Raw genomic sequence first — 27191 nt, forward strand, 5'->3', positions numbered from 1 at the left:
GGAGCGCCCTAGCCTCCTGCACGCGCCGCATCTTCCGGGCCGTTTTTTACGGCAATTAGGAAGAAATGGAGGGAATCACACCCTTCTCCATAATCTACTATCCCGTATACGTATACTCCTTCTGAAATCTGTACCACCTCAGATTCGTGGGGTGATGCTTTTAACTCCTTTATTACCAAACGGAGGAACTAGTATGTCATATCCAGAAAATTGGATGAAATCTCACAATTTCTGTTTGCAGTGTCTTCTTAATGCCACAAGATGTTGCTTTTTCTCTCATTGTTCGTGGTTAAGCTTCGTTGCCTCTATCACTTCGTGACCGATTAGTAATACACTGACGATAATGGAATTTTGCAGAACAAATCCTCATGGCGGACGCCGGACATAATGACGACCTTTCTCATGTGGAAATAGAGGAGACAGATGGGATATCTACAGAAGACATGGAAAAGGTCAATACATTTTTTCGAATTTACAACTGATTTTTGATTGTTCGGAATATTTTCTTGAAAGAACGGACTTTGCTGCAATTCAAGTGGAAAACCAAGTTGTTTCTCTCATTCGCGAAATTATTGAGTTCACTCGTGTTCTAGTATGAGGGTCCTGAAGATTGGGAATTGTCAGCGCAATGAGATGTGCACAATACAGGTTCGGTGTTAGGAAGTCACAATTAATTATTTATTGACGAAGAGCTGAAAATTGTTAGCAGCTAGAGGAAAGAGGGTTTACGGTCAACACAGGCGTATTAAATTGAGATCTAGAAAGTTAACACGGGCAATTTACATGCTTGCTACTGGTTCAAAAAAGAAGTCATTTTAATCTCTCTACTTTAGCCGCGATGATTTGAAAGTGTTTGATGGTACGATAGTGAAAAAAACTCGCATTCAAGTAAGTCAGCTTGCAGGATAGCGATGCTAAAGTGTAGCGACTTATCAAGAGTAACCGAAAAGGTAAAAATAGAGAAGTTGAGGTGAGTGGGAAGGGTCTACCTTCTGGCCGTAATCGTGCTGTATTTCTAGAGTCATTTTTCCCTGGCCTTTTCAAAGAATCATACCCACTTTCATTTTAAGAGATTGAACTCCAATGCTTTTCACGTTTTTCTGAAGAGTGTAGTCGCGACGAAGAAGGCGAGCAGACTGCTCAAGTCAGGAAATAACCATCTCAGCAGTTTGCATATCGTAAGTGGAATTTCGTCCACGAAAACGCTTTGTGGAGCCCTTCGGTTGAATCATATTTTCCATGGTCCTCCCGCGTTCTCTCGGGGCATACGCCATCAATGAACCGTTTAAAATATGCGTCATGAACCTTCTGTGTTATTGTTGTGAAAGGGCGACTTTACATGGAATTATTAAGCTGAGGGATGAGTCGTTACTGTTTTCTCAGAGTGAGAAAAGCACAGAGTAATAAGAAGCGTTTTTCAATCGTCGCATATCATTCGATAGAATTTCTCACTCTACGACAAAGAAGTATTCTTTTTTCCCGGGTTTATTGATTTTTTAAAAAAAAAAAAAAAAAAAAAAAAAAAAAAAAAATGTATTTTGAGCATTTTCAACTTGTTTGTTTTGCAATCCAATGCAAGTTGCATTTTGTTTTTTTGCATTCAATCGAGACGATTGAGCAGCTGAAGCTGAGATTGGTGTTGTGTATGGAGAATGTGCAATGCTTGAAATTATCACCCGCCGACTATTTCCACACTTCAAAATTGAGAATTTTGACTTCAAAGGTGATAACACAATCAGTCGGTTAACTGTAGTGAATGGAAAACTTTTTTCTTCTTGTCTTCTTTTTTTTTGATTGCAAAAAAAGTTCTGCTAATTAAACAGACTTCTAATCCAGAGTACTCTCCACCCTCATTTACCGCTTTGCGGTTCCAGCACACCTTTCTAACGCCGCTGGACAAGTCTAACCGTGTTTTGGAATTCCGTTACACACACAAAACCCACACGACATAATAAAGAAAAGGGGGTGGGACGGATTCACCAGCGTCGAGTTGTTGCCTCCACGCCAGAAAGCTATAAAATAGTCTGCAACGGGTTCACCGGCGTCGGATTGGTGCACCGGCGCCAGATAGCCATAATATGGGCTGCGACGGACGGGTCCCAAGGTGTGGGGTTGGCGCGCCGGCGCCAGATACCTATAATATGGGATGAGACGGGTCCCGCGGCATCGAAATGGTGCGCAATAACTTCGTGTGCATGTCGCAAAAGGTAAATGGGATGTTTCATAGCCGTGGCCACTGGGCGCGTTGCTTTTCACCTTTCTGACTCCTTCGCATGTCTATTTCCTTCTCTGTTTGCCTCAAATTGGTAGCATGCTTTCCTCAGAAAGTGGAAACATGCATGCAAACGGCTGCTTAAATAGTAGCGAATTTTTTTCATGATCTGACGAAGAACGTTATCTTTATCAGTAGGATAAAGTCTTTCACGTCGTTTTGTGCTGAAACATTCATTGATAGCTCTTGGAAGAAAACAGGAGGAAAACCCAAATTTCGAGTAATACTTTCAAATTGCGTCTTCATTATATTGGTATCGACGGAGTGTTTGAAGTTGAAGTTTGAATATTCCCCAAACGTAGAACTGACGCGGTCAGAAGGAAAGCTATGAAATCTTTTGCCTTTATTCCAGCTATGAAGTCTTTTGCCTTTATTAAGAAAAGATGAAGAAAGATAGTTAGAGATACACAAGTTTAATTTCACAGAAAAGGGCACTAATATTGATTTTCGTTGGTCAGTGAAAGGGACCGAAGCGAACGCCACAGAAAGTCTGAAGTCCGGCTTTAGCCGGACGTTCAGACTGGTATATATATATATATATATATATATATATATATATATATATATATATATATATATATATATATATATGACTGATTTGGCGCTTTTTCCTCCTTGTTTCAATTTTGCTTGGCACCTAGAATTTTTCTAAATGCCTTTTCCCCTTTTTTCTGGAACCTCTCCTTCGGTGGATCTCGAGTCTACTAATTTGGATATTGTAGTCATGGGCAAATTGTGGTGAACAGCGTAGCTATATATATAGTACGAAAACGGCACAGTAAGATCCGGTAAACCCTTTCAAGCACTCCTTTCCCAAAAAATTGAGAAAACTTGTACCCTCATTTGAAACTGTTAGCAAAGTTGGGTATGCCGGTTAGTATGAAACAATCATAGGAATGGTGCCCACTCGAGCAAATCGATGAACAACGGGAGCACAGGTGATCCAGGTGATGTATCACCAGTCTGAATGTCCGGCTAAAGCCGGACTTCAGACTTTCGGTGATTTTAGCTTCGCTCCCCTTCACTGATCGATGAAAGTTAATAGTAGTGGTGTTTTCTGTAAAATTAGATTTGTGTTTTTTTAACAACGCTTTCCTTCTCTTCTTTATACTATAAATTAAGGCGAAAGGTTATGGAGTTTCCCTTCCAAACGCGTCAATTCTACATTTGGAGAATACTCGATCATCAGCTACAAACACTACTTCGATGCGAGAATAATATAGATACAATTTGAAAGCATCACTCAAAGTATGGGTATTCCCCCTGATTTCTACCAATAGTTATCACAGAATGATGTTTTAACATAAAATAACGTGAAAGACATCATCCTACTGATAAAGATAACGTTCCACGTCAAATCACATAAACATTTTGCTACTATTTAAGCAGCCAGTTTCTGAGAACGGTATGCTACAAACTTAAGGCGAAAGAAGAAGGAAATAGTCACACGGTAGTAGTCAAGGTGAAGAGCAAAGCGCCAAGTGGTTACGGCTATGAAACGGCTGCAACCATTTACCTTTTGCATCATGCACACTAATTTATTGCGCTCCAATGACCGGGTCCACCGATGCCGGTGGATCCGTCGCACCCCATATTATAGCAATCTGGCGCCGTTGGACCCGTCGCACGCTCTTCTATAGGTATCTGGCGCCGGTGGATCCGTCGCACCTCCTTCTATAGGTATCTGGCGCCGGCGCTTCTACAGGTATCTGGCGCCGGTGGGCCCGTCCCACCTCCTTCTACAGGTATCTGGCGCCGGTGGGCGAGCGTCCGTCGGCGTCGAATTGGTGCGTACTTCAGACTTTCTGTGTTGTTTGCTTCGCTCGCCTTCACTAATCAACGAAAATTAATATTAGCGTTATTAGTTCTATGAAATTGGACTCCAGCAATCTTTCTTCTTTTTTTATATTACAACTATAAGCGAAATATTTCATAGTCTTCTTTCCAAACGCGTCAGTTCTACATTTGGAGTACATTCGAACTTTAGCTTCAAACACTCCTTATCAATATATTATAGACAAAATTTTAAAGTATCACGCGAAATATGGGTTTTCCTCCTGTGTTTCCCCAACAGTTATCAAGGAGTGATGTTTAGCGTGAAATGACGTGAAGAACATCATCTTACCGATAAAGATAACGTTCCACGTCAGATCACATAAACATCTTGCTACTATTTAAGCACCCGTTTGCATGCGTGTTTCCACTTTCTGAGAGCGGCATGCTACCAACTTGAGGCGAACGAAGAAGGAAATGAACACACGGAGGAGTCATATAGGGTGTAAAGCAAAGCGCCCGTGGCCACGGCTTTGAAACGGCTGCAACCATCTATCTTTTTCGTCATGCACACGAAGTTATTGCGCACTATTTCGAAGCCGGTGGACCTGTCGCACCTCCTTCCATAGGTATCTGGCGCCGGCGCACCAGTGTAACCCCTGTGGATTGGATCCGTCGCACCCCTTCTACAGGTATCTGGCGCCGGCGCACCAATCCGACGCCGCTGGACCCGTCGCAACTCATTTTATAGCCGTCCGACACACACACACACACACACACACACATACACATACACATACACATACACATACACACACATACACATACACATACGGCACACACACACACAGGGACTAAGCTCGTTATTATATATCATGGTAGCTTTAGCAGATATAGTTCGTGGGAAGTGGCGCGAGATGGTGTTATATGATAATTATTTATGGTTGGTTTTGTTGGCTCACGACAAAAAAGCTCTGATTCCTCCCTATGGAAGTTTTCAGTGGCAATTCTGCAGCGTTAAGGAGGCCCGTCGTCTAATCCAAATGAGCTAACCAGTAGATTCTGATATTATCTTATTTCATTTCGTTATAGTATCTAATTATAATTCTCCACGATGATTCGTCCTCTGCTTGATCAAAAATTCCCACGTGAACATTAACTACTGCAAATGCAAATGATTGCAAAACTAGCAAACGATTTTACCTCACCTTTTCTCTCTGTCCGTTAAGGTCTTCGACTGTGATGAACCAAACGACTTGGTTATTAGTGACGATGAGGACCAGCAAAGTCCATCTAGGTATGTAATTTCTGTTTCAGATTTCTCTAACTGTTCTCGAGGAAATTCAATCTGAGATAGGAATGTGCTTTAAAGATCTTGTTGTTTCTCTATTTTATCGCTGCGTTTTTACATACATTTTTCCGTGGTTGTTAACGTCTCTTTCAGAAATTTGTTTCTGTTCTGATTTCGCCTGTCCTTTAAAGGCATCACCCCACGAATCTGGGGTGGTACGGGTTTCAGGTGGAGAGTTCCTACACGGGGTCGTAGATTATGGAGAGGAGGGTGATTCCGTCCATCTCTTCCTAATTGCAGTAAAAAAACAGCCGCGAAGATGCGGTTCGTACACAAGTCTGGCGCGCTCCAGTCGAACTCGTTGTAGAAAGTAGCACCCCAGAGCGCTCGAAGTCGTATCTTCCGGGGCCGTTTTTTTGCGGAAATCAGGAAGAAATGGACGGAATCACCCTCTTCTCGGAATTTTTCTCTCTGTAAGTGTCATGTTTCTCTCTAAAGTTAGTTTAAAAATATTCGAAAATAAAAGGAAAAATGTACTATTTTTTTTCAAGTAGGTTCAATAGAAAAAGAAAACTAGGAAGCATAGGATAATTTTGCATCGATATGGACAAAACCTGTCTGGAAAACTTCAAAATCGTACTGCATGAAAACTGCTCTGAGAATCGTTGTTCAGCCACTTCTGTAACCTACTTTGCCCTATTTTTTTACTGTTTCCAGCTGCAGATATCTTTTTTTCGTATAGTAATGACGTTCAGAATCCTTTTTTGAGTGATAGTATAAAAAATTATCATTGTTTGATGAGATATTTGCTCGTTTCACTCTTGTAAGGTGAATGTAAAAGTTTCACTTCTGTCAGGAATTGATCCCTGACCGTCTTAATAAGAGTGGGGCAACACCGCGCTGCACCAAATAAACTGTGCTGCGCCTTGTTTGCGCCTCGTATAGTAAGTTTTGTACTTCCGGATACACGTACCTAATACGGACGGGTGTAGCGTAGTCGCTAAGAGGTTCAGCTGTGACTGCAGGATCGCTCGATGGTTCGAAGTCGCATACAGGAATGATCAATGGCCCTAGTGTCAATAAAGTCTTTCATCCCTTAGGGGCGATTAGTTGGTACCAGACTTGTCTGGGAGGATAAAAACACTGACTTGATGCAACGGCCAGCCTCCGCTAGTAATTGTATACGCTAGACACACGTTCGTAAACCTCTAACGATTCTTAATTAACCTGGATGCTTTGAGGCATCGAAAACAGATTGATTAGCGCTAGACACTTTATCTTTTACACTTTAATACGAGTTCACTTAACAGCGACACCCCTCTCTTCTCCACCTTTCTCTTTTAATCTCTTTCTTCTTTTGACCATTCGCTGCCACCTTCATACGGAAATGATCAACGTCTTATTCTTTAGCGGTGTTTTATTTCGGTTATATTGGGTGATGTACGCAATCCCCGCAGATTCATGTTCTAATTTATAGTTCCAGTGTTTCTGATGCTGATGTTCGGGAGGTGGTTGACGACTCGTCGTGCGCTTTGCAAGCCCACGAACAAGACTGCTTCTCAGTTGCTGTTGCTGCTGAACGGTGGTTGGCGACTGGAGGGGAGGATGATGTTGCGTATTTATGGGACTATCAAATATCCGGTAACAACTTCTCTGTTTACTCGTCAAATGAGAAACCGTTTACTGAGGAAATAGACTTGCAGACTCTGATCCAGTGCTGAAGGTAGACCACAAGGATTCCGTTACCTATGTGGTCTTTAATAACTCCCAAACACTTCTGGCAACTGGTGACATGTCGGGACATATCATTGTTACTCAATTGAGGGACCTGAAAAACCGCGCTAAGGTTGTTGCTCGAATGCTATATTTACGAATGTCGTAGTTATACTTTGAGGAATTTTTCACTTGAAGAGTGAAAATTTCTTGCCATCCACAAACGCTTATGACGTGACCTCAAGAAATTTTAACTCTTCACAATCTCTCAAATAAATTACAGTAACGTTTACTCCAGTAGTCATTTCAAGAGAAAGATTTAATGAATCCGTATAATTGAAAGATGAAGAAATCGAACGAATTGTACTTTGAAATGAAGAATTGAATTGAATTGCTGGAAAGTCAATTGAAAAGGTAGGCGTACATCTCAGTAGAGCGATCGGAACTGTGAACTGGAATGGAGAAGAGGAGTACAGGACGAGTTGACGCAGCAAGTTTAGATATGCGAATAAGGCTAACTGACTAAACATTACTGGTTGACAGAAAGCAAAGAGAAAGGCCATTCTTTTTAAATCCAGCACAGCATACCAAAGAGAATGATATGTTGTTACCATGACTGGCGTTGACTTCATTTGTTCATTGAACCTGCTGTTAGGTGCTAAAATTCTTAGGATATAAAGATTAGAGTTTAGAACAAAAACGACCATGCTGTACAGCAAACACTAATATGCATAGATTTTCAGACAAATTCTTGAATCAGTGTACTGTTCGTATAAAATGCTATTCCAGTAGTTGCTTGTACTTATATTTTTATAGAATAACTCTTCTAATCATGTTTCTTTCTGCTTTTCCCAACTCCCTATCGCTTCATTTCGATACACTCCACGCCCAAAATTAATATGGCTAGTAAACTGTATCGTTGGTACACGCCTTCGTATCTCCGACATGCATCCTCAAGTGAAGTGCATGGCTGCGAGGTTTTTTTTTTCGCGCCGCCGCACCTGTTGAATGGGAATCTTATCAAACTAGCTGCCCAAAATAACGTCTAGAAAGCGAAAATAAGTAGTAGAGTAGTAGTGATTCCTAACCACCTCTTGTAATAACTAGGAGGGCAGCGGGGCGCGAGAGAAGCGACAATAACGACGCTTTCAGGAGTCGTGGAAGTGCGCATCGTTAGCTAACCCCCATCTCTCGCAGCAGCTTATCCTTAGGGGAAATGACTAGCAACGGTGATCGTTAACTTTGCTTCGTTCGCCTTCTGCACCGCCCATCATGTCGTCCAGCAGCGTCCCTCATCGTCCAGTAAGGCGTGAAACATGCCTCGCAAGGGCATGCTATTTCTGTTATTGCTTTTGTGCGGAGTATCGATCATCCACGCAAAGGTGTATCAAACGGTTGCACACGAAGTGTCAGAAACAGGAAATAATGGCATGTTTATTTGTTCAAAACAAGCAAATCGAAACTTTTAAATCTCAAGGCTCAAGAAGTGAATATGTCTATTAATATCAACATATTTTGCAAGCCTTTATTTATTTATTGATTTCTGAGGATCTGCATAAATGCTGTCAAAACGGGAAATTTGAACAGTTGTTTCTTGACGAATTCAAGCTTGCCCACACAGATCCAGTCCAAAAAAAGTCCAGCTCAAAGTTTAGTCAAAGCGTGAAATGATGAAAATGCCTTCGAGTGTACCGTAGTGTAGCGTTGGTTCAAAACAAACCGTAATGTACCGTTGGTTCAAAACGTTCTTGACCGAAGGTTTCGCGTTTTGCTTCCACTTTGGGTTCCGTCAAACAATTTATTAAAAACAAGGCGAAGAAGTTCCAGTTTTTTGCATAAAAAAGATTCTTTGGAAATTTTATCTTTAGGCGACTCATCACGAAAAAAAGTGCTTGAAACACTGGTCAGTGTTTGACGTTCTGTTGTAGATGCGGGCAATATAGGCAATCACTCTCAGCATTTCCACTTTTTATGTTTTTTTTTTCAGTTTCTGCTGTTGTTACATTTTTGTCTTTGAACCCTACTAGAAGCCAACTCTATCGTAATACGCTACAAACACTGCGCACGACCTCAGTGACGTAATGGACGTGGCCTGGAACACTGCCTGCAGAGTTCACAGCCGCGCGGACGGCGCCGCTCCCGCGATCTGCTGTTTGTAGGTTGTTGAGCGCACGATTGTGATCGCTCAATATCCATCAAGCGCAGAACCAGAACCAAGCGGACGGCTGTGAACTCTGCGGGCGGCCTAGGATATTCCTGTTGTGGGCTACTGACAGCCTCTTCTACAGGCACTTATTATGCTGCACACAAGCGGCTGTGGGTACCTAACGATCGCCCCGGAGGTTAATGACCGTCAACTGAGCCTTCTAGCTCAGTTGACGGCCATTAACCTCACTAATTAACTTTACAGTCATTAAGCTACTGATCACGCATCACATCAAACGGCTTCCTTTTGAGAGTCCTACCAACCTCACCTTCATGAGATTCGGTCTCATGTGTACGAATTGTAGTCTTTTTTAAGCGGTGTTGACTTTGCTAAGAGTGGGAAATTAGTTCAAGCGGCACTGATCGTACACAGATGAAGATGAGCTACTTTAGAAAACTGCCCATCTAATCACATCCTCGCGTCGGCTAAATTTGGGGAATTCCCGTCGTTTCCAACTGAGTTAATCTCTGATCTTCTTTTCCACTTCTATTCACAAATGTAGAGGTTGACATGGTTCACTCATGCAACTGCATGAGGTTTGCTTTGACCCAACTATAACTTCTAGCACTTCCGCGCTAATTGAATTCATTCGTAAGAGTAATTGTTCATTATTGTAAGTTTCAGATCGACGACTGCAATGATTTAGAGTGGATGTGTTGGCATACAACAAGCGATATTCTTTTTGCTGGTGACAAAGATGGGATTATGTGGATGTGGCTGATTGGGCCTTCTGGCGTTGTTCAGTCCAAAGTCAGTCATGTTTATACCTTCTTCAAAGCCAACGCACCTCGAAACTGACGATACTGTGATCTCACCACGAATAGATAAGCTTAGGAATGTAGGTAACAAGTGTGACCGTGGTCCTACTCAATTCGCTCTGGTAATCTAAAAAAGGCGAGATTCCAACATCGTCAATTGCATGATATGCTGCCTTTAGGGAGGTACGGATCTTACAAACTTAAGGTGTATGCGGGAAGTGGATTACCTTGTACCGTTGGTCATATTTTGCCAGACGGGAAAAGGCTGTTGGCAGGCTACAGTGACGGAGCAGCAAGTCAGTTGTTTTTTCTTCGCTTAGTTGTCATGGCTGATGTGTTATGTTGACGTTTTTCTTTGGTCCAAGATATATATATATATATATATATATATATATATATATATATATATATATATATATAGATTCTACAGGATAGTGAACAATCATTGCACTGAATAAAAAAAAAGCTGAAAACGCCTTGAAAATGAACAATTAGCAATGTCGTTTTTCAGATTATACTTGATTTTGCTTTCGAATAGGAAACTGAGAGACAGCATATGGGGGAGTATAGTATGCTTTATTCCAAATAATAAATTTCAGAGCAATATTGGTGAAGAAAATGCAATCATGTGACTTCTGAGTGCTACTATTTTTATTCTTACTTTTGTTGGGATGATCAAAGTGCTGTAAGAGAGCCGGACTTAAAAAAAAAACTTTCCCGCATCTTAGCCTGCGTATAGTAAGATCAAAACGACATGAAACACGGTGTAAATGGGTGCTCTCGAAGCGGCGCGGTGGAGCGTAACGGTTAGGATCACGAGAGGACCTCTGGTAGCACCACCCATCGCTTCATTTTGCGATGGTCCCCCATCGAGCTTCTTCTCGCTTTGACCTGAATATTGGCCACTTCAATTTCTAACAAAAATTTACCTGTCTTTCTTCTTTTCTTTGTACTTTGTCTACTTGATGGGACTCCTTAGCACGGGACAAATCTAATTTTATGTATTAGGAAGATGTCTGTCTGTTGGGCTAGCACATATTTCTTGCACATAAGAGATTTAGGAAAGGGAATGTGAAATAAAGCGGCGATTTCCGTCCGAGGAAATATTGACTATATCAATTTTCACGTTTTCCTCCACATTTTTTCTTCGGCTGGGTGGGCGTGACGAAACCTTTGCTGTAAGGGGATTTCCCTCAGTCTGATCAGCACGGATATCACGTCAACCGTGTGAATAATTGTGACAGATATCGATTTCTTCTTCAGCCCCACCAATATTATTCAGTTTTTTCTGCCTCGAGAAATCCAATTTTTCCATTGGTTGACCTTCACTGCCCTGTGGCGTGAATGCAGCCGTGAAGGAGTTAAGGCAAAAAGCTCAAGGAATCGGAGTGGAGATGTACTGCTGTGGTCTTCTACAGTGAACCGAACTCTGCGGCGAATGTTTCGTAGATCCTCTGCGACATTACGGCAGTTCTGAAGAGTTCTACTTACATGGCATGATTTACTCGACCTTTCTGTGATTGACTAGCTCACCGGGACCCTTGCAAAAGAATGAGCGTTTATACCTTCTTAGCAACATAGGTATAACTTACTTTTTTGGATCACTTCAACGCTCCCAACAAATTCGAAGAAAGGCTATAGTCGGGTCAAAACGACAAAAAGCTCGGTACAGTTGCGTAAGCTGCTGCACTCGAAGCGGGGCGGTGGAGCCAGCGGTTGGGACCATCGCGAATTGTGTCGAACTGTGACGGTAAGTTGTGGTAGCAAGGGTAATGTCGAACTGTAATGGTAAGTGATGGTAGCAAGCGCACCACCCCACCTCAGCCGCTAGCTCCACAGCGCTGCTCCAAGCGCAGCCGCTTACAGAACTGTGCCGAGATTCAGGTCGTTTCGACCCGACACACTTCATAAAGCCTTCAAATCCATACTATATATATATATATATATATCTGTTTTTCTAGTAAATTACGAAATCCTTTACCTTTACGAAATCTCATGTTTCTAATAAGCACATCCCTTTTAAGAAGTATTCTTAATCTTATACAGTTATTGTAGCTCGGAGTGTAGTCACTTGATTAAAGGCAGCATACCATGAGTCTACCACGTAGTGAGGGAAACGGCTGGAAAAGCTAGATATGGCGGCGTGAGAGACCCCGTTTTTGAGCTGTAACGCGCCACACTCACATACGCGCCTCATCCAGTTGCGCAGCCGTTGAAAGCGAGTGAGTTTTCCTCGACTGCATATTCAAGTGAAACCAATAGATAGGTTGCTGATGGAAACAGAACATATACACAGACGACCGTTCTAACGTTCCCCTTAGGAACTAAAGCGGTTCCACGCCGCTTTGTTAGGACGATTAGGGAGGGGCGAGCGAAACCACCCCTGATTGCGAAATCTACGACCTGCTCTCTATAATAGCTTTCCTCGCGGATTCCCTCACCACGTCAGATTTGTGGTATGTAGCCTTTAGAACCGTTTGTACTTCTATCCTTCTATCATTCAACTGTCCAGTAGTGGATCAGTAATCGAACGCGAATTTGTTCAGATTACACCGTATTCCTTATGGAAATAAAATTGGCTCCCATTCAGGCATTCGATCCCTATTCAACTATCTGTCTGTCCGCCAATCACTTCAATTCAGAATCATTTGACGCTTACGAACGCGTGCCTACCCTATACAATTATTTGCGAGGGCTGGCCGATTTATCAAATCACTATTTTTTCCCTACGAGACAAGTCTGGAGCAAATTTATTCGTCCTGGAAGGACGAAATCTTTGTTGTACACTAGGGCGGATTCGAACGTGCACATACAGCGGAAGCTCTTGCGACCAACAATATAGAACTGTTAATTTTGTGTCATAAAAATTCTACAAAACTCATGATGCGGTCACTAGTACGAACATGTTTTATACTAGTAAAATCTGTTACCAGAATCATAAATATTACACCAATAATCATGCAATATAATAACGGGCTGAGTTCGTGTGTGTGTGTATTTGTGTATTTGTGTATGTGTATGTATGTGTGTGTATGTGTGTATGTGTATGTGTGTGTATGCGTGCATGTGTGTATGTGTGTATGTGTGTATGTGTATGTGTATATGTGTATACGTGTGTAATGTGTGTGTGTCACAGAAAATGCCCCGTAATGATGCAAAACTCTATGCCGCTGAGGACTGAATCATCGCCACGCATTTGATGCACTCTACCATTGGACCATTGTCCAGAGCTATGAATCTATGTGGGTTAGCTTTCATAAGACAAGTTAGTTTCCGTCATATGTTACTGAGAGTAAATAAACATTTATGTGGACTTATACTTCCAAATTTGCAAACCATCATGGTATAAAATAACGGGCTCACTCTGTCACGTGTGTCCGTGTGTGAGACACTAAATACCAGAAATTCCAAGGGTGCCACGGCTCCCACGGCATCGGATTGGTTCGCTGGTGCCAGAAAACTATAAAACGGGGTGCGACGGCCCCACGGCTTCGTATTGGTGCACCGGCGCAAGAAAGCTATAAAGTGTGGTGACACGGTTTTCACGGCGTCGGATTGGTGCATCGGTGCCAGGAAGCTGTACAGTGAGGTCAGACGGATCTCACGACGTTGAATTGGTGGGCCGATGCCAGAAAGTTACAAATGGAGTGAGACCGGACCGGAGCGTTAAGTTGATGCGTAATAACTTCGTGCGTGTGCGTGTCGCAAAAGGTGGATGAAACGTTGTGAACGGTTTTATACTAATGGCCAATGCGCGTATTGCGTTACACCTCCATGGCTCCTCCGCGCATCTATTTCCTTGCACGTTTGGCTCAGGTGGGTAATATGTCCTCTACATTGCCGTAAAAAACGACCCGGAAGATACGGCTTAGAGCGCTGCGGTGCGCTATTTCCTACAACGAGTTCGATTGGAGCGCCTCAGCCTTGTGTACGCGCCGCATCTTCCGGGCCATTTTTTTACGCATTTACGAAGAAATGGACGGATCACCCTCTTCTCCATAATCTACGACCCCGTTTAGGAACTCTCCACCTGAAACCCGTACCACCCCAGATTCGTGGGGTGATGCCTTTAAAGGACAGGCGAAATCACAACAGATAAACAAATTTCTGAAAGAGACGTTAGCAACCACGGAAAATGTATGTAAAAACGCAGCGATCAAATAGAGAAACAACAAGATCTTTGGAGCACATCCCTATCTCAGATTGAATTTCCTCTCTAGTATTTTCAAGTGATAGAATTGTGCCCATTGCATAGTAGGGTCAGAACGCCATGAAGCACGTACGCAATTGCGTATGCTGCTTCTCTCGAGCTGCTTCGGTGGAGCGTAGCGGCTGGGGTGGTGAAACCCTTGCTGGCACCATCCACCGTTGCAGTTTGCGACAGTCCCAACTCGATTCCAGCTGCTGTCTCCACCGCGCAGTTCCATGCGTTTTACGCAAATGCACCGCAACTACACTCGTGATTCATGTCGTTTTGACCCGACTATATGTATTGCATACAAATATAGGCTAGTGGATAGTACCGTAATAACTTGCAAGTTTGTTTTGGATACAATCGATAAGTGAATGCTAATATATTTTAGATTTCTGTTCTGTTCTTTACTATAGTTAGTATGCTCCACTACATTTTTGATTTGCCTGAATAAATTCGGCGGCGTGTGCGACTTGCTTGAGTACCACTGGTAGTAAATTATGACATTAACGTTTAAGGCCTGAGTGCCCCAATTCTCAAAACACAATACATATTTTTATTTGAATCTGCTTCCTCTTCCTAGTAAAGAACGTCAGAGGGGGCTGATTTAAAAACGTATAGTCTAGATAGACGCGAAACGATTCATCTTTCTTGATTTTAGCTTCCATCTTTGCATTTATAATTTTACTAGGACAAATAAGGATAAAGACAATTAGGGTGAAAGTCGGTTACATACTTTCAGTTTTGTATATGCATATGACAGAATTAGCATTTCATTCGTTTTGTTTCGACGTGCATTTAAAAGTGATTTGCAGGATTATGGAACCTAAAAGATGGGACATGCACAACTCTTTCCATTCTTACACCTGTCTCAGCAGTTCATCACCATGTCAGTCAGCCTGTAGGTGTACTTGGAGCCGAGGACGGTAAGTGCACTTACAGGATACATTCTATTTCACATCAATAAATTAAAATCAACTTTATAAAACAACTTCGGAATACTGATAAGATCCCTGAATTGGAAGCCTTAAAGGCAGCATACCATGAATCTGACGTGGTATGGATTTCTCATGGAAGGCTTCTATCAGGGTCGTAGATTGCGAAAACCACGTGGTTCCGCTCATCTCTCCGTGTTCATCGTAAGAAACGAAATGGGAATCGCTCTACTACCGCAAAATGAGCCTACATGTACACTTTCCATTCCCCTCACCAGTCTATTCATTAGTTTTGCCTTGAATAAGTTGGCGAGGAGACCTTATTAATCCTCGAAGGCTCGCTGGTCGACGCGACACGTGCGTAAGGGTGGCGAGTTGCAATGCGAGCCTTCGTAAAATAGAACGCGGCTTCCAGGCCGTTTTTCACAGCGACTACGGAGAAAGGACCAATACTACCTGGTTTTCCGCAATCCACGACACTGTATAGAAGCTTTCCGTGGTGCCATCTAAATCTGCTTGAACGGCTGCACGGGCGGTCGCGTTGTGGCGCTAGCCCGCTACCACTTCTGCCAAATCGGCGGCCCTTCACAAGCGTGAAGGCCTTTAATGTTAAAAGGCACTCGTAGCTATGCGACCTGAGGTAAATAGGTGAAAATGATAACTTCCACCTTCGCTGCACCTGTTTCATTGCCTATTCTAGGTTTATATGTCTGCTAACTCAGGTAAGTTATTTCTAGATATGTATTCTATGTTGTGACTTCTCTATCACTTAAGTACTCTTTACTTCTTGACGTGTGCTAGCATGGAGTTGTTTTTGTCATAGCTGGCACAATCCTCTCCGTTAGCGCATTCTTTATTCAGTTGAAAATTGAGTTTCTTTTACGAGTTGTAGCCACATGTCCCACACATTTCCAATTATGTTTATCTATCCCCTTTAGAGATTGCATTTCATCTTACTCTCCTTCTTCGTTGTGGAAATCATTCCATTTCTCCTCTGAGTTGCCCAGTGTTGCTTTTCGAATAATCGCTTTATAATTATTGACTAGTTGAAGGTACGGTTTTCGGAGAGCATACTGTTTTGCTTGGGTAGTGATTTGGAACCGTTCGAAGTAAGGATTTCGCGAAACTCATAGTGATTTTTGTGTATTACAACGCTTCGTCAACCTCCATCTACGCATATTTCTTTTCACTCCATCTGCGTTGCCCTATACTTTATTTTGGGTATTATAAGAGTGTCCACTTGTTAAATGCATGGTTATCGCTATTGAAAGTTCAAATTCTTCAAATTCAAAGTGAAAATTCAAAGTCTTCGGCAATTCAATAATTAAAGCGATAATTTGAAAATCAATTCAGCGCAGCTCAAAGGAGAAATAGAATGATCTCAGCAACGAAGAAGGAGAGTAAGGTGGAATGCAATCTCTAAAGGGGAGAGATAAACATCAGTGGAAATGTATGGCAATCATTTGGCAGCAATTCCTAAAAGAAACCCAATTTTCAACTACATAAAGAATGTGTTAACAGAGAGTATTGTGCCAGCCGTGAGTTGTAGAAGCCAAGAATCATTAACTCATTCTTGCCAACTCCATGCTAGCACATGTCAAGAAATAAAGAATACTTAAGTGAGAAAGAAGTTACAACATAGAATAAAAGCAAAAGGATAAAATCACTGGCGTATCAATCCACTTGGGATGCGCCAACGCGTTTTAGTCAGCCGATGATCAAGTCAGTGTTTTTATCCTCCCAGACAATTTTGGTACCAATTTATGGACTCCGGGGGATGAAAGGCTTGGTTTGCACGAGAGCGGTTTCGAACCCTCTGTCGTGTGGCTACAACGGACCTCTAACCGACTGCGCCACATCCGCCCACATACGATACATATCTATAAAAAACTTACTTTAATAAGCAGGCACTTGAAGCTAGAATAGGCGATGTGGCAGATATAAGGTAGAAGTCATCACTTCCACCTTTTAGCTCAGCTCGAATAACTACGAGTGCCTTTTAACACTAAAGACCTTCACGCTTGTGAAGGGCCGCCGATTTGGCAGAGACGGCAGCGGACCAACGCGCTGCGACGCGACCCCCCGCTCAACCGTTTAAGTAGATTTAGATGAGACCCCTTCCCTTTGGAAATTCATACGTCAGATTTATGGTATGGTGCCTTTAAGTGAGGTGTTTTTCGAACCTGACAGGAGCTTGAAAGTGATCCAAGAAATGCTAATAGTACTTTTATGCTCGGATGGTATATCTATGCTTCTGAAAGATTATAAACGCTCGCTTTCGATATTATTCCAGTAGATTAGTTGAACGTTCTGCATTCTGTAAAACCTCATACTGTATTTTAATTATCCCTAGCGCTTTTATGATATTGGGAAGGTTGAGCGTAATCCTCATTTTTGACTTTATAACAGCCCCGATACTTCAGAATTAGAACGACACTCCAGGTGTTCAGGACTACAGTCTGAAAATTCATGGTGATGGTTCTCAATGTTGTGCATGAACGTTAACGTTGAACACTTGTACGTTACACAAGTGGAACGTTATCAGACTGAGTGAGATGAAAGAAACACTGTTTTTGACAATGGCGAAGAGCCAATCTTCAATAGAATTCGCATTGAAAGAAGAAAAAAATGCCGAAGTCATAAATTCGAGTTCTTTTGAGAATCGATTACTCGACTCGGATATATGCGGCCCAGGAGATATTGGTGACTGACAACTTTGAGAAACTGATCTCAAGGGCTTACCTAGAGATTTATCTAATTAATACCCGTGACTTGTTGGCAGATCAACAGACTGATCAGAACGGTGAAAGTTCATTACGACTTCTGAGTTTCGCCAGAAACTCTCTAGAGTGAATGATGTTATATGAGTGTGGTGTCGTCGAAGGACACGCTTATCCAAAACCCAATGTTCTCAAATGTGGCCTCAAATCCTTTTCCTTGCTTCAAAAGCTTCCTCAAATCCTACGAATTGTTATAACTATCTGATCGCGTTGAACTTCATAAAGCTCTGCAAAACAGAATATAAGCGAAACTACGAAAAGAAGCACGAAAAAAAAAATGTTTTGCGAGTCTTGGTTGCTTCAATGGAGTCAAGTTAAAATCTGCTGTTGTTAGATTGCTGCGCTCCTAGTGAACCTTCTCCTACATTTTTTAAAAATTGATTACGGCCCGTGAGAATTATTCCCATTTCTGCGGACTCATCGGCTTTGCAGCTCAGTGCAGGGCAGATGCTGTCTGTGAACAGCTACTATAGGATAATAACTGTTACTTTCCTACTTCTTGCATGGCGAGCAGTAACACTTTTATTTTGTCCCTTTTTTGTACTCACTGGCCAACTTTCACCAGCGATGCCAGTTACATTTTTGTTGATAATATTTTCCATATCGACTGTGCCGAATGTGTTTTAAGAGGTGAACCATGCGCAGCTCTTACTCTGGAAGGAATTTGTTCTTGCATTGTTTTCGAAAGTATGTCTATCTCCTCGCTTTAGGTTCTGTACACGTCGTCAACACCTCTAATGTCGACAAATTAGTTGTGACTGCTGTTTTTCGACCACTCCTCCAACCATCTAAAGAGGTATTTATGTTGTGAATTTCGTAGGTTTTATGTACGTTGCCCTAGTAGGGCGCTACTAGTCGCTACTATAAGTACGAGAATACAGTCAGTGAGAGTACAGTTTTTTTTTGGGTCTGTGCTGTGATTCGACATAAGTGTACTTGAAATCTCTCAGCCAGAGTCAAGCGCGCCTTCTGACATTTTGGGAATTTCAAGGAATTTTCTGATTCTAGGGAAGGGGGGATCCGAGAGGGGAGACGTCGACTAGAGAGATATGTCTAAAAAGTGGGAAGGTGTAACGGCATTATTCACGATGCATTATGTTTATATTACCCAACTATTCACTTCTAACTTTACTCTTCTACAGTGACAATGAGAATGAAGGGTTCTATCCTCGAAATTTCTCAGAAAGAGAACGAAATTTGTGTTTGACTGGACGATAATCGTGGTGCTGCCGCTTTTCCTCATGTAAAGTGTAATACCTTTCTTAAATTTACATTACGATGAGCATAACCGAACGCGCTGTGATTTAAATAGACAGTGGACGAGATTTGTTGTACTCTATGGTCACCTAAAATGGTGATCGCTGCCACCAATGATTCTTTGCAGTTAGTGCTAACTCGTTCTTTGTGCACAGTCGTTGAAATACATGGCCAGCTGCAGCGACGAGACCACATAGTACCTTTTAAGATATTTTTGTGACTACTGATGCATGTTTTTGCTGTACTACAAGTGTTCCATTTAAATTTGTGATTTTTGTAGTTTTCTAGAGTCCTATACTGTAAGGTAGCTGCGCCCACTTGTATTGATAGACAACATTTCAGGTCTGGGTGCAAAAGTAAATGTTGAGTGGCGCACGCTGCCGCGCCAGGATAGAGCTGTGCTGCTTTAGCTTGTACTGTACTTCTGCAGCGCGCGAAATCGTCCATAGAGCGCAGAAACCGTTGAACCGTTCACGTCGTTAAACCGTTTTATTCGCATGATGGCTGCTGCTAACTTGCTAAAGTGTAAAGTTACCAATCAGGCCGATGGGAACAACCTTCATGGAAGCGAACTTAACGGCCCTCTTTAGGGCCACCAGGTTGCGAACACAAATAGAAAATATGTGAATAAAAGTTGTTGCATGTATATTTGGTGATCGTGGACAACTATAGAATCCATTCTCGGTTTTTTTTTCCTTCAGAAGCAGTACACAATATGACTCAGCTATTCACTTCTGATAAACTTGTTTGGAATCTTTGATGTAGTTAAAGCAGTAGTAGTACCAAGTCTGTCTTCCTTTTTCCTTAGTAGCTTTAGCCTACATGTCGTGGATCCCATAAAACTGATACATATATTTTCGGGCTGAGACTGACTCAGCTATTCATTTCCAGTAATGATATGTCGACTGATCAACTATCGCTTTCTCAAATGCTCTTCAAACGGGAAAGCCATTTGTCACCTCAGAACGATTTCCTGGTGTGTTGTCATTTTGCGCTCCGTAGAAGTATAATACAACGCGTCTATGCGATCACAGGTCGATCCTAGCGCGGCAGAGTATCAACGATATTGATCTGGTAGTTGGCTGTATCATCAGCTTTAATTTGCACAAACGGATTTCCAGAAAAAAAAATGTTTTCTGATAAAAATTATGTTTATTTTACTGGTTCTAAGGCCTCCTCCTCTTCAAAACATGTTCTAGAATGATGAAGAAAATGTAGAAAATTGTGTGGAATGCGTGCAATTCTCGCCGTTCAACTCGTGGTTAGCTGTTGGAAGAAATGATGGCACGCTGTGCATCTACGAGATAGATTCAGCTGCTCCGCGAAGCATTTTCAGAGCTCCTTCAGCCCAGGTATGGTGATGTAGTTACTTTTCTGGTGCTTTTGTAACCTACCACTCGTTATTTCTTAACATATCTAAAGGCAATGGTGCGAGCATTGTGGTCTGTAGAAGGAAGTACACCGTTTTTGTGCGTTGGATGCGTTGATGGATTTGTTAGAGTGTTCGATGCCAGAGACGGCTCGCTGTGTCAAGTATATTGTCTTTGCATTTTCCTTTTAGAGTTAACCTTTTTGAATTCTTGCTCTACTTCAGGAGCTTGGAAATGGTGGTGATGAAGTTTTGGACATGGCGCTATTGCGATCAAACCCTATGCATGTTGTGACAGCTGGGAGTGGTGGTGTTGTTCGAATTTTTGATCTGTTGCGCTTATAACTGCGGATGTTTTTCTATAGGCATGTGATTTGTTAGTCTACCGTTGAACGTTGACGTTGAACGTTGCTGTTGTTGTTGTTTTTTGTTGCAGTAGCTCTTCAATGAAATACTCGCTGGAGAACTTTTTTCTTTTTGCAGTTTCCATGGGTTTTCCCTGGTTACCTACAATATGGGTCGCTATAATTTGGTTGTTTAGCATGTTTGAGCATCTTTTTGCAGATGACTTACTACCAAATGTACAGAAATACGACGCTGGGAGAAGCCCTGCAAAAAACACTTGATGACCTTGTTCATGAGCGTATGTGTTGTGACCGAACGCACGTAGTACAACTGCAGGCGCCGGTACATGTGTTTGCTCTGGCAACATTAGCACGCATTCGGACTCGGAAGGAAGAAAACGAAGGCGTGTCACAGACCTGAAATAGCATGAGATTTAGTGCATGTGGTCAGCCCGACGGTGCCATCTAAATCCTACCTGACGGCTGGGCGGGCGGGCGGTCGCATCGCGGCGCGCTGGTCCACTGCACTGAAAGTGATAACTTCTACCTTCGCTATATCTGCTACATCGCCTATTCTAGCTTTAAATGTCTGCTAGCTAATGTAGATTATTTCTAGATAAGTATTATATGTTGAGACTTTCTTCTTCTTGAATAGTCTTTATTTTTTGACATGTGCTAGCATGGAGTTGTTAATGAGGACGTTAATGATTCGTGGCGTCTACAACTCACGGTTGGCACAATCCTCTGTTAACGCGTTCCTGATGTAGTTGGAAATTGGGTTTTTTTCACGAGTTGTTGCCGTAAACACGCGTATTTCCACTGGTGTTTATCTCTCCCTTTTAGAGATTGCATTCCACCTTACTCTCCTACTTCGTTGCTGAAATCATTCCATTTCTCCTCTGAACTGCCCAGAATTGATTTTCAAATAATCTCTTTTAATTACTGAATTCGAAGGTACGGTTTTCAAAGAGCATACTGTTTTACTGGGATAATGATTTGCAATTGTTCGAAGTAAGGATTTCGTGAAACTCATAGTGATTTTGTCTATTACAACGCTTCGTTAACGCCCATCTACGTCCATATTTCTTTTCACTCGATCTGCTTTGCCTTATACTTTATTTTTCTGTATTAGAGTGTCAACTTGTTAAATACATGGTTCGAAAATCAATTCTGGGCACTTCAGAGGAGAAATGGAATGATTTCAGCAACTAAGTAGGACAGTAAAGTGGAATGCAATCTCTAAAGGGGAGAGATAAACATCAGTAGAAATACGTGTGCATACGGCAACAACTTGTGAAAGAAACCCAATTTTCAACTAACGAACGAATGCGTTAACAGAGAGGATTGTGCCAGCTGTGAGTTGTACACGCAACGAATCATTAACGTCCTCATTAACAACTCCATGCTAGCACATGTCAAAAAATAAAGACTATTCAAGAAGAAGAAAGTCTCAGCATATAATACTTCCGTGATCGCCCGCGCAGCCGTTTAAGTATATTTAGGTGAGACCCAGCCCAACACAAGTGCCGTCGCTTGTAGGTAGTTTTTAATATTCGATCGAGTGCATAAGATCTTGCACCTCTACTATCTGATTGTTAAGAATGGGGTCAATGAGATATATCAGTGCAAAAAAGCACACTTCTTCAAGAACTTTGCGATGTTCTCTAGTCGTTGCTTGTCTCCCCATCTAACGAACCGTAGGCATCGGCTAGCAGTAGATTCGCTAGAACGCCTGTCGTTCAAGTACATTTTTTGGGGAACAAGCAAACCAGTCGGTGCGAAGCGTGCAACGTTGCCGTTATTTTTTTATAGCTAAATTCGATCTCTTTACTATTCAGGCTCCTCATATATTCTTCCACCATAAATAAAGTGTCAGTTTTGGCAGCACTCAGGCAGGGACTGGCGGGGCGTTGTAACCAGAGAAGCAGAGAGAAGAAAGAAGAAATAATATGAGAGAGAAGGGAAGAGAAAGAGAAGGCCTCTCCTTTATTTAGTTGCGCATATATCCGAGTTCAGAACAGTTGTGATGCTTTATCTTAACTTTTCTTAACAGAACTGTCGTAAAATTTATAAATTAAAATTACTTGCAAATTATATATGCCTTTCGTAATTATCACAGCGACTGAAACACCTTCGTACGCATCTTCGGAAGGTGTAACTGCCTAGACGTTTGTTGTGGGTCCGTCAGGATCAGGATAGAACGTAGTAAGGAGATTTCGGCTGTATTGAAAGAGTACTGTTTATGCAACGGAATGAGTGTTCTTTTCCTCGCTAGGAGTAATGTGCCTGGGGTGTGTAAAAGAAGATACGGTTCAGGTCGCGGAGCAATATTATTCACTATTATGGATGTGCTAGCTTTTCTATTTCTACGTTTCCACTTCTCAATAGAACTTTTTGCAGAAATGATCCCATTACAACTAGCGGAAAAAGTCCTCTTCATTTATGACAAAGCAATCAATAAAGCTCTGGCCCAGAAAGCCAAGAACAAGATGTACTTCAAGGCTAGTTTAACATTTTTCCTGTTCGACGTGTTTGTACCATTCGCAAAAGTAAGCGTTGGGTGAAGTCTTACATTACGCTTATCCAGCAAATATGGGTAATTGAAGTCTTATCCGCGTTCAGCTTTAGACCTCCACTACTGAATAATGCAGTAAACAGTTAGACAAGCAAGCGTTCAACCAGGATACCTTTGTCAAGTATCTTTTTTGTTTTTCTCTGAATGTATTCTCTTCGAAGGTGTTTAAGGCTGAAAAGCTGCGAGCCTATCGACATTGCGACAACGTATGGACTTTTCTGATGGAAGGTGTAGATTTTCGTGATAGCATACGGGTAAATAGAGTTAAGTTTGTCGCCTGTGATGGTTCTACTAAATTAGCATCCTCCTGAAATTGTTAGCAGCTCATAACTTATGTAATGTTATTTTGAAGAAAAATGAAGTTAGTTCACTTTCTTTTAGGAATTGACTGCAAAATTTTCTTTACAATTTCCAAGAGTCTAGCTACATTTCTTACTAATCCTCTCGATATTTTCATTCGTATAATAATACGATGTTTGCATTTGAGAATTTCGGAACTGTGAAGAGGGTTCTCATGTAGTTTTTATTTCCGTGCTGCGTTCACATTTGTGATCCCCAGTTATTGTGATTTCCTTTGTGATTACTCCTTTTGTGATATGCAAACGACCATTGCCTATTGGGTGCCTTTTGTATCTTTTCCTTAAAAGTTGTGCATGTTCCTAAGGTATGTTCTTGTTAACACTTATAGTATGAATGACTTGTGTATTAACGAATATCGCGAAAATAAATGATTCGATGAACTTGTCTGCAGTCCTTAAAAAGTCGTTTCTATCTTTACTACTTGGTAAAAGAACTTCGATTGTGGTTTTGCTCTGTAGTGCTATTCCTCCAGAAGTTTGGAGCTCCGGAATTTCACCCGTTTTGCTTTTTTGCTAAAGGGTATTTTTCTCAATTTCTTATATGATAATGTTGGGTGTCTTTTGTAGTTAAATGTCATAAAATGTCACTATCTTTCTTTTTTTTCCCTACGTTATATATTTACAACAGTTTCTTTGGCATCCTGTTCACGTTGTGTAGCCGTTTCATTTTAGCGACATCGTAATCAGGCAGCAAACTTGCAATTCTTTAATTTGCGATTACTTTCAGTGGATTCTTGCAAACTGCCCGTGTGCCTGTCCCTCATGTTTTCTGGAAATGTTTGAGTGTTGTGAGGAAGAAATTTAGATTTCTCCTCGCACTGATAAAGAAAAGTGATGAGAAACTATTCTTCTTGCTCAGAGGAATATGCGGGGCATTCTGCTTTTTCGTCGGAAGTGCCTTCACAGCTACGGAATGATTCACTCGTAACTTCTTCCCCGTAATCCACGTTTAAGACTGTTCCAGCATGTATGGAGAATCTAAACATCAGTTGGTTTCCTAAGTTTCCTTTCATTATGAATGGCAGCTCTAGACTTGCAATATAGGTACTACCTTCCAAGTTCCAAATTCTTGCCTTCCTTGGTAAAGTTGATAGAAGATATAGAACAACCGAATAAGGAAGGACTTAGTGCGATAAATTTAGAAGGTTGTTATAAACAAGAATGCCCTTGCGGCTACAGAAATCAACCAGGACAGTCAAATGATGACTTGTTATTATGTCCTTCTTCTTCTTCTTCCTAGCGTTTGTCCCGCGTTGTTGCAGGGTCCGCTTTTCTGCTTCTTGTCTTCCATTTGGTTCTATCCATTGCATCAGCCGTACACAAACGTGCATCTATCATATCCAGCTTCACACGGTCTAACCAGCGAATCTTTGGCCTCCCGCGCGGCCTCACTCCTGAAACGTCGAGCTTCAGAGCGGTTTTGGCAACAGAATCTTCCTCCCGCCGCAATACGTGACCAAACCATCTCAGTCGCGCCTCCTTCATCTTCTCAGTTATCGGGACGACACCGAAGATGGAGCGCACAGTGTCGTTCGATACTTTCTCTTTTAGCGTTACACCTATCGTCCACCTCAACATCCGCATCTCCATAGCGTGCAGCACTCTTTCCAAGGCTTTCGTTGTCGGCCAGCACTCGCATCCGTAAAGGGCAACAGGACGCACAACCGTCCTGTAAATCTTCGACTTCAGTCGAACAGGGACTTTCTTGTCGCACAGTACCCCTGTTGCTATTTTCCATTTCATCCATGCAGCATTAACACGTGCTCGACCTTCTTGATCAATGTCGCCTGTGGAAGTCACTTTGGATCCAAGGTACTTGAAGCAGTTCACCTTGTTTAATTCGGTGCCATCAACACGAATTGAACCATCCTCTATCCTTGGTCCGCACTCCATGTGCTCAGTTTTTGATGTGTTGAGGCGCAATCCATATTGCTGCAGCTGATCCTTCCAAGACTGCACTTGTTTCTGAAGATTATCTCGAGACTCCGACGCGAGCATGACATCGTCGGCAAAGAGTAGAGTCCACGGATGCTGCTTCTGGATTTCCTTCGTTATCGTGTCCATGCACAGTACGAACAGCAGAGGTGAGAGGGATGAACCCTGATGAACCCCTACTCGTACAGGGAAGGGCCTGCTTGTTCCAACAGCACATCGTACAACGCTGGTAGGCTTCGCACAAAGCAGCTTCGTCCACCGTACATATTCTTCTGGTACTCTATGCGACCTCATGGACATCCATAACAGCTCATGTGGGACACGGTCGAAAGCTTTCTCGAGATCGAGAAAAGCAAGATGCACGCTGCGGTTCTTCTCTCGATGTTTCTCCAGGAGGATTCGGACAGCATGGATAGCATCTGTAGTGCTGCAGTCCTTCACAAAACCGCACTGGTTGAGTGAAACGCTAGCAATTTTCCTCAGACGAGCTTCCAGGACACGCTCAAAAATCTTCATCGTATGGCAGAGCAGTCGTATAGGCCTGTACGAGGTGCAGTCAGCAATGTCTCCTTTCCCTTTCCAGACAGGCACGGTCACGGAAGTTTGCCAAACGTCTGGAGTCCGTCCTTCTGCAACGATCTTGTTAAATAGAGTTGCGAGCCACATGGACCCTCGATCTCCTAGCAGCTTCCAGATATCAACAGGTATGTCATCGGTTGCCTTGTTCGACTTCATTTTTGCGAGGGCAGCACTGACTTCGACGGCAGTAATTGGTAGAACAGGGCCCTCGACACTGGGAACGGCTGGGATGGGAGGATGACAGAACTCTTCGTTACACAAGTGGTTGTAGTACTCTCGCACCTCTCCAGGATCTGACCAGAGCGGCGCAGAACGGCTCCATCAGCTCCCTTAACGATCTTGGTGTGCTCCATATCCAACGTTGAGCGATGACGTGCTCTGACTAAACGATACACTGCCCACTCGCCTTCTCTGGTATCAAGCATGTCGTACACAGCCTTGTAGCGGTCCGACTTCGCCTTGGAGACTGCCTTCTTAGCCTCCCTCTTCGCCGCTAGGTAAGCACCCCGATCTTCAGGCTGACGCGTCCTCCACCAGAGCTTATACTTGGACTTCTTCTCACGAATTGCCGCCTGAACTTCCTCGTTCCAAAACCACGTAGCCTTTTGTACCTTTGGCTTACCTAGAGTCGTCTTTCCCAGAGTGTTTTCCGCGGTCAAGAGTATAACGCTGGAAGTAGACAACCACATTTCCTCCACACTACGAGTAGGGTGGGGAAGTGTAGATGGAGCCACGGACGCGAAAAATACCTCCTTTCGATCCTTCAGATTCCACCATTTGATGCGCTGTGTTTCAGTCCTTGGATGTCTCTTCCTTGGACGGGAGATTTTCAAGTCCATAACGAGCAGATGGT

General features: G+C 42.5%; 2 protein-coding genes across 7 annotated transcripts; one reads left to right on the forward strand and one right to left on the reverse strand.

The window, feature by feature from the left end:
- Positions 1-368: 368 nt before the first annotated feature.
- RB195_010443 (uncharacterized protein) lies at positions 369-23888 on the forward strand (the record flags this gene model as incomplete). Of its 4 annotated transcripts, none has more annotated exons than XM_064191448.1 (15): positions 369-452; positions 5275-5342; positions 6814-6977; positions 7040-7182; positions 9880-10005; positions 10219-10309; positions 15021-15131; positions 18631-18716; positions 20377-20529; positions 20600-20710; positions 20772-20853; positions 21088-21189; positions 23291-23391; positions 23636-23719; positions 23847-23888. In XM_064191448.1, the coding sequence occupies 15 exons, from the start codon at positions 369-371 to the stop codon at positions 23886-23888; spliced, it is 1548 nt and encodes a 515-aa protein (XP_064049029.1). The 4 variants fall into 4 exon arrangements, with proteins under 4 accessions (XP_064049029.1, XP_064049030.1, XP_064049031.1 ...); XM_064191449.1 differs by having other exon boundaries at positions 6820-6977; XM_064191446.1 differs by lacking the exons at positions 21088-21189; positions 23291-23391; positions 23636-23719; positions 23847-23888 and having other exon boundaries at positions 20772-20891.
- A 1172-nt stretch (positions 23889-25060) lies between these two features.
- Positions 25061-27177, reverse strand: RB195_010444 (uncharacterized protein; the record flags this gene model as incomplete). Of its 3 annotated transcripts, XM_064191452.1 has the most annotated exons (3): positions 25314-25493; positions 25544-26552; positions 26621-27177. In XM_064191452.1, 3 exons carry the CDS (start codon positions 27175-27177, stop codon positions 25314-25316), a joined length of 1746 nt encoding a protein of 581 aa, XP_064049035.1. The 3 variants fall into 3 exon arrangements, with proteins under 3 accessions (XP_064049033.1, XP_064049034.1, XP_064049035.1); XM_064191451.1 differs by having other exon boundaries at positions 25061-26552; XM_064191450.1 differs by having other exon boundaries at positions 25061-26552; positions 26621-27027.
- Between the last annotated feature and the right edge of the window lie 14 nt (positions 27178-27191).

This window comes from Necator americanus, chromosome III, assembly GCF_031761385.1.
Source record: "Necator americanus strain Aroian chromosome III, whole genome shotgun sequence".
NCBI lineage: Eukaryota > Metazoa > Nematoda > Chromadorea > Rhabditida > Ancylostomatidae > Necator > Necator americanus.